At 44.8% G+C, this 14,842-nt stretch overlaps 1 protein-coding gene across 1 annotated transcript in view; it reads left to right on the forward strand.

Annotated features, from left to right (window-relative positions):
- The window catches only part of LGI2 (leucine-rich repeat LGI family, member 2), a 57,125-nt gene that overhangs the window by 21,254 nt on the left and 21,029 nt on the right, over nucleotides 1–14,842 (forward strand). Inside the window, exon 6 of the mRNA XM_006899271.1 lies at nucleotides 287–456. Within this exon, the coding sequence (XP_006899333.1) occupies nucleotides 287–456 (170 nt within the window). The remainder of the gene's footprint in view (nucleotides 1–286; nucleotides 457–14,842) is intronic.

Below are 14,842 nucleotides of genomic sequence, written 5' to 3' on the forward strand. Positions count from 1 at the left end.
GCGAGTTTGGAAAAAGTAGCAATGTGACAGGGTTGGGACACATTAGGACTCTCGCTTGCTCACAACTTAGCATCCTGGCTCCAAGGAGCATGAAATAAGGTCAGTAGCAAGTGCAGGAATTAGAATGCTTTGGATACCACATTATTATAGAAAGCTATTCAGGTTTTTGTGGGCTGTTAAATATCTTAAGCTGTTGGCAACCCTGGAGTTGCAGAGAACTGCCAAGCGGTTCCAAACAGACCTGTGTCTCTGTGTGTGTCTGTCTGTGATCTGTCTTGCTTTGTAGCGATTTAAGGGGCAATAAGTTCGAGTGTGATTGCAAGGCCAAGTGGTTGTATCTGTGGTTGAAGATGACGAATTCCACGGTTTCTGATGTCCTGTGTACCGGTCCCCCGGAGTACCAGGAAAAGAAGCTCAATGAGGTGACCAGCTTTGACTACGAATGCACCACTACAGGTATTTAGGATCTGTGTCGTCAAAAACCAATGCTTAGAATAATATGCGTGTTTTTCTCTTCTTATGTCATTAGGGAATAGGGAAACGTGGGTATAAAAGTTTCCAGTCAAAATGATGTTGAAAATGTCAGCAGTGCAAAAGAAACGGAACACGATGGTAATGAACATATTGCAACAATTTGAAAGGTTCTTTTGCCTAAAGGCACCGGCTTTTATATAGGTCTTTTACTAAATTCATATTTATTCATATTTCCCTTGCCACTCCCCGCTGAAGCAAAGTTGAGGTTGTTTGCCGGCTGTTGAGTTGGAACTGGCCCATAGCTGACCCTCCAGTGGGTTTTTTTAGGCAATAAATCACAATGTACATAATGATTGTATAAAACACAGCACAGGAGAGGAAGACGTTCGATGAGGAGGATTGATTCAGTGACCGCGGTAATGGGGGTAGGTGTGTCAGAGATGGTGAGATTGGCGCAGGATAGGGCAGAGTTTAGGGCTGTGGTACATAGGGTCGCTATGAGTTGCAGGTGACTCCACGCCACATAACAACAATAACAAAAACACAGTGTACATGAATGAAGCACAGTGTATATGAATACATGAAAATCAAGAAAAGAAAATGATTTTATAGCCTCAGAAACCCAATGGAGGATCGCTTGGTGTCAGAATCAACTTGATGGCATGAGTTGTTTGGGGTTGTTTTGATTCTTTGTTTTTTGTTTGTTTGGGTTTTTTTTAAATGCCAAATTGAGGAGGGAGCTCTGGTGGCCTAGAGGTAAGAAGTTGTGCTGCCAAACCAAAGGCACATGGTTCAAATCCACCAAATGCTTCGTGGAAGAAACATGGACAGTCTCCTCCTGTGCAGTTTACTGCCTTTGAAACCTCACTGAAGGGCCGGCTGCGGGTCGGTTCTGACTCAATGGCACACAACAGCAACTGTCAAAAACCACACGGAAGCCATCGTGGGGAAAGCGTGCCTGTTCCCCGGCACCTATTTCAGGGTTTCAGTTTGTATGAGTTTGACGACATGAGATAAAACTCTAACCGGCTCGAGTTGTCCCAAGTCAGGGAGCCGGGGAACAGTCTTAGATGGCGTTTTTACTGCTTCTGAAGCCACATTTGAAAGGAGTGGAGCAGTAGACAGTCTGAAACCTGCACACCACACTTAGCAAAACTCAACAGGTAGATAGAGAGTCGAGAACTACAAAGCCTTCAGGGGTGTGAGACTCCGCAGCAGTAATTCGAACTCGGAAAAACAGTTACAGAAACTCTGAAGACAAAAACATTTCTGGGCACAGAATCCCTACTGCTGCTCTCCAAACAACCAAACTAACCAAACCCTATCAAGTGAGAAGGATGTTTGTTGTTGTTGTTGTTGTTGTTATGTGCCGTCAAATCACCTGCGACTCATAGTGACCCTATGTACAATAGCCCTAAACTCTGCTCTGTCCTGTGCCAAACTCACTGCCTCTGACACACCCACCACGATTACCCCAGTGACTGAATCAGTCCACCTCATAGAGGGTCTTCCCCTCCTTTGCTGTTCCTCCACCCTCCCAAATATGATGACCCTCTCCAAGGACGGGTCCCTCCTTGCTACATATCTAAAATATGTCAGATGAAGCCTCAGAATCCGTGCCTCCAAGGATCAGCCCAGTTTAACCCTCTTCAGAATGAATCTGTTTGTTTTCTTGGCAGTCCATTGTACATTCAGTACTCTTCTCCAGCACCATAGCTCAAAGGCATCAATTCTCCTTCTGTCCTCCCTAGTCATTTTCCAGCTCTCTGATGCATACCAAGTGATTGCAAAGACCATGGCTCATATCAGGTGCACCTTAGTCTCCAGAGTGACACCATTGCTCTTCAGTACCCTGGAGAGGTCTCTAACAGCAGACTTTCCCATGGCAATATGTCTTTTAATTTCCTGGCTGCTGATCCCAAGAGTGTTGACCGTGGAGTCAAGCAAACTAAAGTTGTTAGCAATCTCAATCTCTTCACCATCCATCCTGATGCTGCCAGTTGGCCCAGTGGTGAGAGTCTTCTTGATACTGAGCCTTAATCCACATTGAAGCCTGTAATTTGTAAAGAAGGGATGCTCCACGTTTTACTCTTGGCTGATAGACCAGTTGCCGTTCAATAGCCCCTACTCTGGGGAACCTGAGGTGTGTCAGGGTAGAGATGTGTCCTCCACGCACCTTTCCAGTGGCTGATTTTTCAGAAGGAGATGCCGCGTCTCACCTGAACTCAGAAGTCCTTGCTTTTTCCTTGTTGAATAACGAGCTTGTTCATCTGTGTAATTGGTGTGTGCCCTTTACCCACCCACGGCCACACCGGGGTTATTTACTGTATTCTATGGCCAGTGCAGTAAATCTGGGGTCACAGTCAATGACATCTTTGTCCCAAAGTGCTGTTTAAAGTCATTTGCTCTTAAAGGCTAACCCAGAGCTCACTGTGGCTTCTCTCAGCCTCTTGCCCAGGTTTTCTGGAAAGTTTTTTACATCTTGATGTAAGGTTAACAGCTTCTCCACTGTTCTGCACATCTGCCATGCCGTCATCATTGTTGTTGTGTGCCATCAAATCAGAACCCACTCATCGCTGACCGTCCAGTGGGTTTGCCGAGGCTGTAAATCACCCCGGAGGAGACTGCCCATCTTTCTCTCAGGAAGTAGCTGGTGGAGTCACACTGCCTGCCTTTGGGAAAAAAGAAACCAAATCCATTACCGTTGAGTTGATTTCTAGTCATTAACGACCCTCCATTGGGTTTCTGAGGATGTAAATATTTCTAGGTGGAAACTGCCCAACTTTCTCCTTTGTTTTTTTTTTTTTTAATTATTATTATTTTGTGTGTGTACCGTCAAATCGGATCTGACTTGTACGGGAGGAAATTGTCCCTCCTTCCTCGGCAGAGCATCTGGTGGATTTGAACCACGCACCTCTGGGACTGCAGTGCAGCTTCTTACCACTAGGCCACCAGAGCTCCCCAACTTTCTCCTTTGGAGCAGCTAGTGGATTCAAACTGCTTACCTTTCAGTTAGCAGCCTGATATTTTTGCATTATGCCACCAGAGTTCCTTGTAGTGTGTGAAGACCTTGCCAATCTCTAAGAAGAATGACACGGGTTACAGGGGGATCTTGGGAGCTGAGATCACTCTATATAAGAAAGCCTGGTGCTGAACTTAAAGCCCAGGAAATTTCTCAAACTCATCCAGGCTCTGACAGCAGTTGCAGGAAGACGTGGGTTAGGATGAGGTGGCCAGGTTCTGAAGCCTCTCTAAAACCCAGAATAGGAGGATGGTTCTTTGTACTGGTTTATTTCTTTTATATCTAAAACCCCAAACTTGTTGTGTTGAACTTATTGTGACTGGCAGCAACTCCATGGGTATCCGAAGAGAACTGTGCTCTGTAAGGTTTATAGTGACTGAGTTATTTTGGTTTTGTAGTTTAAAAAATTATTATTATTATTAATTTTAATGACAATTTACAGAGATTTTATATTTCCATTCATTCATTGTTGCACTTTTCTCCATGGCCACCCTTCCCCTCCAGTTTGTTCTTCTCTGTGAAAAATAAAAGAAAAATTCTTTCATTGTTATACAATTCCTCCCCCCAAGTCCACTCCACTGTGCAGCCTTTGTTCTGGACTCCTGTCATGATAATATTACCTAATCATATATCCCTTTTAAACAGTTCTCTCTCTCATATGTTTCAATGCAGTATACATAATTTATCCTGTCTTTTTCAGTTTTCCCCAAACCCCTATGGCAGTCCCATTTTACAACAGTGGCACTACACAGTATTTGTCCTTTTTTAAAAATTTTAATGTAAGTTTACAGAGACTTTGGATTTCCATTCATACATTGTTGCACACTTTCCTCCCTACCCACCCCACCTCTTAGTTCACTCTTCTCCTTGAAGAGAAAAAAAAATTCTTTAATTAGTATACAGTCCTCCCCCCACCTAGTACACTGTACTATGCATCTCTTATTCTGAACTCCTGTCATGAAAATAATACCTAATCATATATCCCTTTTAAACAGTTCTCTCCCTCATCTGTTTCAATGCAGTATGCATTATTTATCCCCTTTTCTTAAGTTACCCCCAGTCCCATTTTACAACAGTGGCACTATGCAATATTTGTCTTTTTGTGACTGAGATATTTCAGTCAGCATAATGTCCTCCAGGGTCACCCATTTTGTATAATATTTCATGAGTTCCTTGCTTTTCAAGGTAGCGTAGTATTCCATTGTGTGACTATAGCACAGTTTCTCTATCCATTCATTTGTTGATGGGCACTTACGTTGTTTCCACCTCTTTGCTATTGTGAACAAAGCCATGATAAACATGAGTGTGTATATGTCTGCTTGGGTGGCAGTGACTGAGTTTCTAAAAGCAAACAACAACCATTCTTCTGAGACACCCTTACGTGGACTTGAACTTCTGGTTTTGGCTAGCCATTACAGTGTTCATTAATCCCCAGACCACAGGGAGTCCTGGCTTTACATGCATGAGTACATGTTCTCATGCTCTCAGTGTCTTCCATCATGTAGGAAAAAAATGGTGCCACGAAGCTGTGATCTACCCCCAGATCAATATTCCCTGTAATGTAGGAACTGTGGCTATAAATTTTTGAGGTACCCCCCACCCCGTCTTGTTCATTCAGATCAAGCTCCATCTTCTCGGATGCTTTATTAAAGGTCTGTAGGAATGTGAACTTTGATGAAAGGTGGTTTTTTTTTTTAAATTTTTTTTTTTATTTTGTGTGTGTGTACCGTCAAATCAGATCTGACTGGTACAGGAGGATATTGCGCCTCCTCCGGCAGAGCATCTGGTGGATTCGAACCGTACGCCTCTGGGATTGCAGTGCAGTTTCTTGCCACTAGGCCACCAGAGCTCCCCCTGATGAAAGGTTTAAAGTCAAACCCAATATGTTGTGCTTTAGAAAGGAGCATTGTTTCCAAGTGCATTGTTTCCCTCTTGGATGGAATTTTCTCGAAAGGAGTTAGGGTTTTTTGGTAGATGTCACACGCTGTTTTTTCTCAGAGAGAAAGGCACTATCCCATTCTCTCCCTCTGCAAATGGTGTAATGACTACTACCAAGTCACCATAGGGCTCTTACCACTCTTTAGATTCATCACAGTCCTTCCAAAATCCTTAGCTTCCAGTCTATTTTTAGACTCCTCCAAAATCCCTGTTACGACTGATAATTCCCCAGGTTAGGCAGCTAACTCGTCAGATTCCTTTGAGGGAGTGCATTTTGCATCCTAATTGTCCTGTTAGCTTCCCGATTTCAGGGCTGATAAAAATGCAAGAAGAATTGATGCATTAATGTGTGATTTCACTCCCAATGGGGCCAACATCATGTATAATTTATTTTCTGCCTGTGCTATAAATAGCTATGTAAAAATCTGTCGGCTCCAGTGGGAGTCGGGCCTGAATTGGAAGAGTCCCACTGACATCATGAACTTCCTCCAACGTGAATGGAAGTGGCAGCTCGTCTCTCAGAGAATGCCATCAGGACATCAGGCTGTGTGGCCTTTGAGGTCTCTGCAATGAATGTGCTTTCGCAGCTCATGAAAGATAAACCAAGATGGGAGGGTGGGAAGCTATTGAAATTCCTACAGTTCCCTGCCCCATACACACAGACTCATGTTGTTGTTGTTGCTGTTAGGTGCTGCCGAGCCAACTCTGTGAGCCAACTCACAGCAACCCTGTGAACAACATACCTGAATCCTGCCCTATCCCGCACCATCCTCAGTCTCCAACACACTTGAGCCCATTGCTGCAGTCACTGTGTCAGTCCACCTCACTGAGGGTCTTCCTCTCCTTCACTGTCCCCTTACCTTTCCAAGCATGACATCTCTTTACAAGGAATAGCCTCTCCTAGCGACATACCACAAGTCTGTGAGATGAAGCTTCTTGTATCCTTGCTTCCAAGGGACACTCTAAAGTGCACTTTCCCCAGTATGTATCTCTTTGTTGTTTTGGCAGTGCATGGGTTGTTCAGTGCTCTTCTCCAACACCATAGTTCAAAGGCATCAATAATTCTTCTGTCATTTATTGTCCAGTTCTCAGAAGCATAGCAAATAATTGAAAAGACCATGACCTGAATCAGGCACGCTTAGTCTTCAGACTGGCATCATTGCTCATCCTGTGCTACCCAGCATGCTTTGGCCCCACTGGAAAACACAGACTTGTAGACATCAATTGTTTTCTTTCATATTTTCCTTATTTTTTTTTCTTCCCATCTCCTCTTCTTATTTTAGGATGGCAGGATGGAGGGAAAAGTGACAATTAGCTTTGTAGCTCAGTTTAACACCCAGAAGGGCCCCTTAGTGGGGCAAGCTGTTAAAGCTCTCAGCTGTTAACTAAAAGGTTGGCAGTTCAGGTCCCAACTCACTGCTTTTGAGTTGATTCTGACTCATAAAGATTCTCCATCAGGTTTCTGAGGCTGTTAGTCTTTATGAGAGGCAGTGGTCTCATTTTCATCTGTGGAATGGCTGGTGATGGATTTGAACTGCCAACCTTTTGGTATGCACTATGCCATCAGGGCTGTGTCCATCTTGAATGGAAGACCTGGAGAGCAACTTCTGAACAGTTAGCCATTGAAAAGCCTGTGGAACATAGTTCTGTTCTAGAACATAAGAGAACAACAACTTTTTTAAAAAATTTCATTTTATACTGATTTGTTTACAAAGCTTGAATACATTGTTTTTCACACAAGATCTTTCCCATTTCCTTCACCCCCACCTACCTATCAAATTGTGCAACCCTATGATTAATACCCTCCCCGCCCATCCTCGCCCATCTGCTTCCACCCTCTCCCCCTCTTGGATCTTCATACTCCTTCCACAATAATAGTTGTAGACTGTATTTGTCCTTATGGACTAACTTAGTTCACTCAGCGTAGTGCTCTCCAGTCCCTCCCAAGTTAGGTAGTGACTTCTAGTGTCATGCTCGACTCGATGGCAATCAACAACAAATACTGCTATGTAAGCAAAATCATGGATTTGATATTGTTGATAGGTGCCATCGAGTTGAGTATGACTCATAGGGATGCTGTGAACAACAGAACCCTGTCCTGTGCCATCCTAACAATATCTGACACACTCAAGCCCATTGCTACAGTCATTCTGTCAGTCCCTCTGGTTGAGGTTCTTCTCTTCCATCGACCTTCCATCTCTCCAAATATGTTGTTTCTCTCCAAGAAAATATCTTTCCTAGTAGCATGTCCAAAGCTTTGCCATCTTTGCTTCCAAGGAACACTCTGGCTACACCGTCTCTGAGACATATCTGTGTGTTCTTTTGGCAATCCATGGAATCTTCAATACTCTTTTTTTTTTTAAATTCATTTCAATGAAGGAATCTTCAGAACTCTTCTGTAGTCTTCCCACAATATATGTCAACTGATTGTCATTGATTTGGCAATTGTATAATGATGCAGTTTGGCAGTTATGTAATGATTTAATAATCTCCAATGTTGTGATCAGCCAGTAAGTTGTAAAGGAGATTAATGTGAGATACATCACACTAAACTCAAGTTACAGCCCCAGTCTGATGTAAGGGAGTTTCCCTGGGATGTGACCTGCAGTATTTTTTACCTTACAATTTCTAAAAGGAAAAAGAAGCAAACAGAAAAGGCGAAATCTCAATGTAACCTGAAAAGAAGAGCTAGGAGAGGAGCATATCCTCTGGACCTGGGTCCCTGTGCTGAGAACCTTCTAGAGCCAGGGAAAGATTGGCGCTTAGACACATGGAGGTCTCAAAAGGATGCGAGATCCACAGATATTGAAAGGAAGCAAAGACTTTGCCCTATAGCTGGCACCTTGCACTTGAACTTCTAGCTTTCTGCACTGTAAGATAATGAATCTATGTCCTGATTTGGCTGGCGCCTTCGCAGGCTTGTGGGAAGCTCTCCTTGCCAGAAGGCAGGAGCGTGGTGGTGGGGAGTGCAGGAATCATGGCAAGCTTTGGAGTGGACTGCTTTTCCGGGAATGTGTTTGACGTGCAGGTTTGCTCTGTCCCTGGAGTGAGGCTAGCCAGCCTGGGCCTAGGATTTGAACCAGGAGGTGGCCTTAAGCCAAAGGAAGCTGGGAAGGAAGCGGCCATGTTGTTCCTGGTTTGGCTGGCGCCTTCGCAGGCTCATGGGAAGCTCTCCTTGCCAGAAGGCAGGCGCGTGGTGGTGGGGAGTGCAGGAATCATGGCAAGCTTTGGAGTAGACTGCTTTTCTGGGAATGTGTTTGACATGCAGGTTTGCTCTGTCCCTGGAGTGAGGCTAGCCAGCCTGGGCCTAGGGTTTGAACCAGGAGGTGGCCTTAAGCCCAAAGGGGCCTTGGGCCTGTGGCCCTCGGGCCAGGTTCAAATTGTCTTCCTGTCAAACATTCTTCTAGGTGGTATAGCACTGGTCTGTGTGTTGCTGTACAGAGGTAACTCGTGGTTGCTGTGATGCTGAAGCCTGTGACAGTGATGTGCCAATCATGGTAATGGGCACCCATGGTGGACAGTGTTGGCTGGAGCTTCCCGACTAAATCAAGCCTGGAAGCAGGAGCGGCATCCACTTCCAAAATGGCTTGCCTCTGGAAACTCTATGTACGAACAGTGCTCAGGCTCTTCATGCATAGGATCGCTATGAGTCGTCTACGACTCGATGGCATTAAACAACAACAACAAAGCGATCCATTCACTTGTGGTATTTCTATTATGAAAGCACTGCCTAACTAAGAAAGACTCTGATACCAGAAGAATAGACTGCTTCTCTGATACCTGTAGTGTGGAAGCAATTATGGAATTGGGTAATTAGTAGAGGCTGGTAGAATTTTCAGGTACCTCATAACAAAAGTCACCTGCTGAAGAAGTTCAAGGATTGCAGCCTTCACTATGGATTACAGCTTAACATCAAGAAAATAGCAATTCTCACCAATGGACCAATAGGCAACATCATAATAAAAGGAGAAAAGGTTGATGTTGTCAACAATTGCATCTTATTGGATCCACAGTGCTACTGTCTGTGCCATTAGTCAGGAGACGTACTGCACTGGGAAAGTCTGCCATCAGGGGCCTCTCCAAATTACTGAGGAACAATGATGTCAGTGTGAGGGCTAAGGTGCATTTGATTCAAGCCATCATCTTTCCAGTCACCTACTATGTATCTGAAAGCTGGACAGTGAATAAGGATTATAGAAGAAGAATTCATGCCTTTGAGTTATAGTGTTGGAGAAGAGAACAGAATATTCCATGGACTGCCAAAAACCAAACAGATATGTCTTGGAGAAAGTTCAATCCGAGTGCTTCTGAGAGGCACAGAGGATGGAGAAGCTTCATCTCACGTTCTTTGCGTGTGCTGTTACGAGAGGCTGTTCCTTGGATAAGGACATCAGACTTGGAAACGTGGAGGATTAACCGAAGAGAGGAAGACCCTATTTTGATGGATTGACACAGTGATTGTAACGGTGGGCTCAAGTGTGTCAGGGATGGTAAGGATGGCACAGGACAGGACAGGGTTCAAGTCTATTGTTCATAGAGACATTATGAGTGTACTCAACTCGATGGCACCTGACAAAACAATAATAAAAACCTAGATTGCCTTGAAGAAACAGTTGATGGAATGATATCTATAAAAGGAACATCTTGGGGGGGCTCAGAAGGAAGTGAGGAGGGTTGTAAGACTGAAGATGATGCAGACAGAGAGAGGCAGCAGCAGATAAACAGTGATAACAGATCTAGGAGGCGGCACAAGGTGCCATGGCAGCTGGGCCACAAAGCCAGGCAGATGAGCACCTCTGGGCAGGAGGCTTCATGGCAGAGTAGGGTACTTCTGAGCACTTGTTAGAGCTATGCTTCTTGACCAACAAAGACTGCTGAGCACCCTTAAGCTGAGGCTTTCTGCCTCTGGGCACTTACTGGGAGAGCTAAAGAATGTAATGTCTGAATATGACAGGTGGTAGGCTGGCCCAGAAGGCTCAAGGAACAGAGAAGCCAAGGAATCAGGAAGCAACTAACTAAAGAGACAAGAGCACAGGAAGAACTGCTGTGGTCTCAACGGGTACGGCCATGACCGGGAGCCTCTCAGGATGGAACCACAGCCTTCTGGATCTCAAAGGGTCAGACCATGGCCTCCTAGATTTCAGAGAACCATATCTTCACCATCCAGAATTCCAGGATGACATTCACAAGTGTTAGAGGAATGAGACCAGTTCCTCTTTACAAAGCCAAGGGGCAAGACTGCCAAGCCTAAGGGGCAGAAGAACAAGACCTAATGGCCCAAGGGGTTGGAATCATTCAGTTGGATAGTAGAATAGTATTTAGTAGAAGGAGAGATCCAAACTCAGTGGGCCTACAGATGAAGCCCAGGGCCAAAGGACCTCAACCCAGAATCCAGAGAACATGGGCAATGTCTAGAATCTGCACTACAGGACCAATCTTAGAGAGCAGAGAGTGATTTTCAAACCTTGAGAAGCGAAATTAAGTTTTTGCTGGTTGTTTTGGTTTTTACTTTGTGCCTTTTAGGTTTTATTTCTTCATAATCCCTCCCATTTAGAATGAAAATATTTTCCCTGTTGACTGTTCCATCATTGCACTTTTAAAGCAGATAACTTGTATTCTAGATTTACAAATGAAGAGTTTTACTCCAGGATAGAATTTGGATACAGAGTTGATTTAAGACTTTTGAAATGATAGGATGTGGTGAAAGTGTTTTGCATGTAATAAGGACATGTATTTTAGGTGACCAAAAAGTAGAGCGTGTTGTAGATGAAATATGTCCCTCCTGAAATATGTGTTGACTCAGTTGGGTCATGATTCTCAGTGATTTGACAGTTAGGTGATGATGTAATTATTTTCTGTGATATTGATCTGATGTGATCAGCCAATCATTTGTAAAGGGATTAGGAAGGGATGCATTATGCTGGCTCAGGTCAGGGCCATGATCTGATACAAGGAGCGTTTCCCTGAGGTGTGACCTGCATCACCGTTCATTTTATAATAGAGAAAAGGACTGAGAAGCAAGCAGGGAAGGGGGAACCTCAGTACCACAAGGAAGGAGCCAGGGAGGGAGTGTTTCCTTTGGACCAGGGGTCCCTGTGCTGAGAACTTCCTGTACTCAGGGAAAGATAGATGCAAGACACCTGGAAATCTTAAAAGGATGCTAGAGTCACAGACAGTGAAAGGAAACAAGAGTCTTCCCCTAGTCGGTACCTTGAGTCTCAACTTGTAGCCTCCTAAATGGCAGATAAATTGCTGTTTGTTAAACTTTGGTGATGTAGTGTATAAGTTGTCAGCCTATTAGCCAGAAAGGTCAAGTCCACCAGCTGCTCTGTAAGGAAAAGGATAGGTGATCCCTCTGAAGTTTCCCAGACTTGCAGACTCAGTGGAGGGATGCTAAGAGCCAGAATGGGCTCGATGGTGCAGCCTCAATAAATAAGACACAGTGTTTTATTGAAATGGTGGTGGTGGTGGTGGTGTTGATTGCCTTCAAGTCGAGCACGACTCATAGCAACCCTATGAACCAAAGGCCTGAAGCCCCTCTACAACGATCCACAATTATAAAAATTCTTAGAGTTTCCAGAGGCTTGTTATTTAGGAAGTGGATGCCACTCCTGCACCATTAAAATCTGGCTTTATCAGATGCTCTCTGTTTTGGCAGCAATTTCTCATTCTAGGATCCTTTAATCAGAAAATGTCAGTGACAACACCCTATGCTTTTTTGGGGACTACACATTGAATGGCTTGAATTTTTAAGTGACTGCTAAGCCAGTGTTTCTGAGAATGGATACAGGCAGGAGACCAGTGGGAACAACAGGATGCATCGTGGGAATGTTTGAAACCTTTGTCGGACTTGGATGAGACGGGTGTAACCTGAGACATAGTCGAAGAGTTTACAGCGTTCTGGGCTGTAATTAAAAGAAGGCAGCTGCATGCACTTGGTCCTTTTGTATCGCTAAGAAGGGAGCCCACCATGACGGCTGCTCATTTTATCCATGTGAAAGCAGGAAACCAGCAGAGCTTGCACAGTTAACATTGTTTCCCACTGTCCGCACTGGTGTGTTGGTGCCAGCTAGGAGAAACAGGGTGGAGATGGCCCACTCCAGTGGAGTATAGTTTGGGTCTTTGGCTGAGCAGTAATGTGTTTTCTGTGGAGGCTGGTGAAGTTATAGAGTCCCTGGGTGTTGAAAACAGTTAACATACTGAGTTGCTAACTGAAAGGAGGAAGGTTCAAGTCCATACATACCTCGGAAGAAAGACCCAGAGAGATCTACACAGGGGAAAAGAGCCATGGGACATGCTGTGGAGTGCAGTTGCATGAGGAGGCTGGTTTGCAGTCTGGGAGACTCTTTCTACATCTTCACACAGGCAGTGTGCTGCAGTGTTTTGTGTGTGTGTGTGTGTGTGTGTGTGTGAGAGAGAGAGAGAGACAGAGAGACAGACAGACAGACAGGCAGACAGACTAATTACTGAGTGATTGCCATAGATAAGACCGTATCATTCAAATCAACCAAGACCGTAATCACTTAAACCAGCTTTGAGTCCAGACTCTACAGCAACCTTAGAAGCTTATCCCCACTTGCTTGATTGGCATGCCGTCAGGAGGGGCTGGTCCCTGATGGAAGAAGTCAGGCTTGGTGAAATAGAGTGATAATGAAAAGAGAAAGACCTTCAGTGAGCTGGGTGGACACAGTGGCTACAAGTATGGGCTTCCTCTGAGCAGCGATTGTGAGGATGTCACAGAGTCGGGCAGTGTTTCCTTCTGAGGTGCATTGTAAGTCACTTCTGACTCAGTGGTCTCTACTGGCAAGTTTCTTGCCCAAGGCAGGATAGGTAAAATGGCAGAATCAGAGCCTGAAGCCCAGGTGGTTGTTGTTAGGTGCTATCGAGTTGAGCATGACCCCTAGCGACCCTTCGACTAACAGATCTGAACCCTGTTCTGTCCTGTGCCATCCTCACAATCTCTGACACTCAAGCTCACTGCCACAGTCACTGGGTCAGTACACCTGGTTGAGGGTCTTTCTCTTCTTGCCATCCCCCACCTTTCCAAGCATGATATTCCTCTCCAAGGAAGAACTTCTGCTAGTAATGTGCCCAAAGTATGTGGGATGAAGCTTTGATAGCTTCACTTCCAAGGAGCATTCTGGCTGCACTTTCTCCAAGACATAACTGTTCTTTTGATAGTCCATGGGATACTCAGTACTCTTCTCCAACACCACAGCTCAAAGACATCAGTTCTCGTGTTGTCCTTATTCATTGTTCAGCTCTCAGCAGCATAGCAAGTGATTTGAAAAGACCATGGTTACCTCATGGTATTGTTTATTGAAAAAAGCCCAGGTTACTTTACCTCAAACCCCAGTTGTTCACCAGGATGCTCTCCCTTCTTTGGGGGATACCCTGACCACCTCACATGGTGTGTGGCCATAACCAGGTACTCCCCCTTTCTGGACTTCAGCCTCTGACTCCATCAGATGGCCCAAGGAGGTACTATCATCCCTACCATTTCCCCACACAACTTCTGACAGAGAAGGCCACCTCTCTAAAGTCCTCATAAGCAGTGATGCCAGTTTTAGAAACTAAGATCTGCCAGATCCTGGCCATTATCTTAGAAATTACTTGCTGTGCATCAGAGAGCTTGACAATGACTAAAGACAATGGCAGAAGAAGAACTGATGCCTCTGAGTTGTGGTGCAGGAGAAGAGTATTGGATATACCATGGACTGCTAAGAGAACCAACAGGTCTACCCTAGAGAGGGTGAAATCAAGTTTCTCCCTGGAGAATAGGATTTTGAAGCTCTGTCTCACATACTTTGGGCATGTGGACGAGTCCTTGGAGAAGGTCATCATGCTTGGAAGGGTGTAGCAATATTGTAGGAGGGGAAGACATCGAATGAGATAGATTGATAAAGTAGCCGGAGTGATGAGGGTAGGTGGTTGGAGTCAATGAAACTGATTCAGGATAGGGAAGGGTTCAAAACTATTGCACATAGGGTAGCTATGAGTCACAGGAAATCAATGACACCTAGTAACAACAACCACAATTGTGAGGGAGGAGAATGCCCATCTTCTGTGGGGCTGCTGGTGGATTTGAACCTTTGGAGATGTATGACCTTTAATTTACCATAATGACTTCCTATATCATTGGCTACTAGGAGTGCAGTTCTCTGTAACACCTAAGGTCACCCTGAGTTACTGGCAATTGGTTTTGTGGTGGGTAGTGAAAATGACTCAAGTGCTGGGCTTCTAGCCAGAAACAGTGCTTTTTTTTAGTCCACGCAGAAGTGCCTCTGAAGAAAGAGGTGGCATTCTACTCCCCCCAGATCAGCCACTGGTCACCCCAGGAAGCACAGTTTCAAGGAATGTCCATCACCCAGTTGACCTGATGGCAACTGGTAAACCAAAGTCTAGAAC

The sequence above is a fragment of the Elephantulus edwardii genome, unplaced genomic scaffold (assembly GCF_000299155.1).
Source record: "Elephantulus edwardii isolate Elephantulus edwardi_28Jun2011 unplaced genomic scaffold, EleEdw1.0 scaffold00251, whole genome shotgun sequence".
In the NCBI taxonomy this organism is placed as follows: Eukaryota; Metazoa; Chordata; class Mammalia; order Macroscelidea; family Macroscelididae; genus Elephantulus; species Elephantulus edwardii.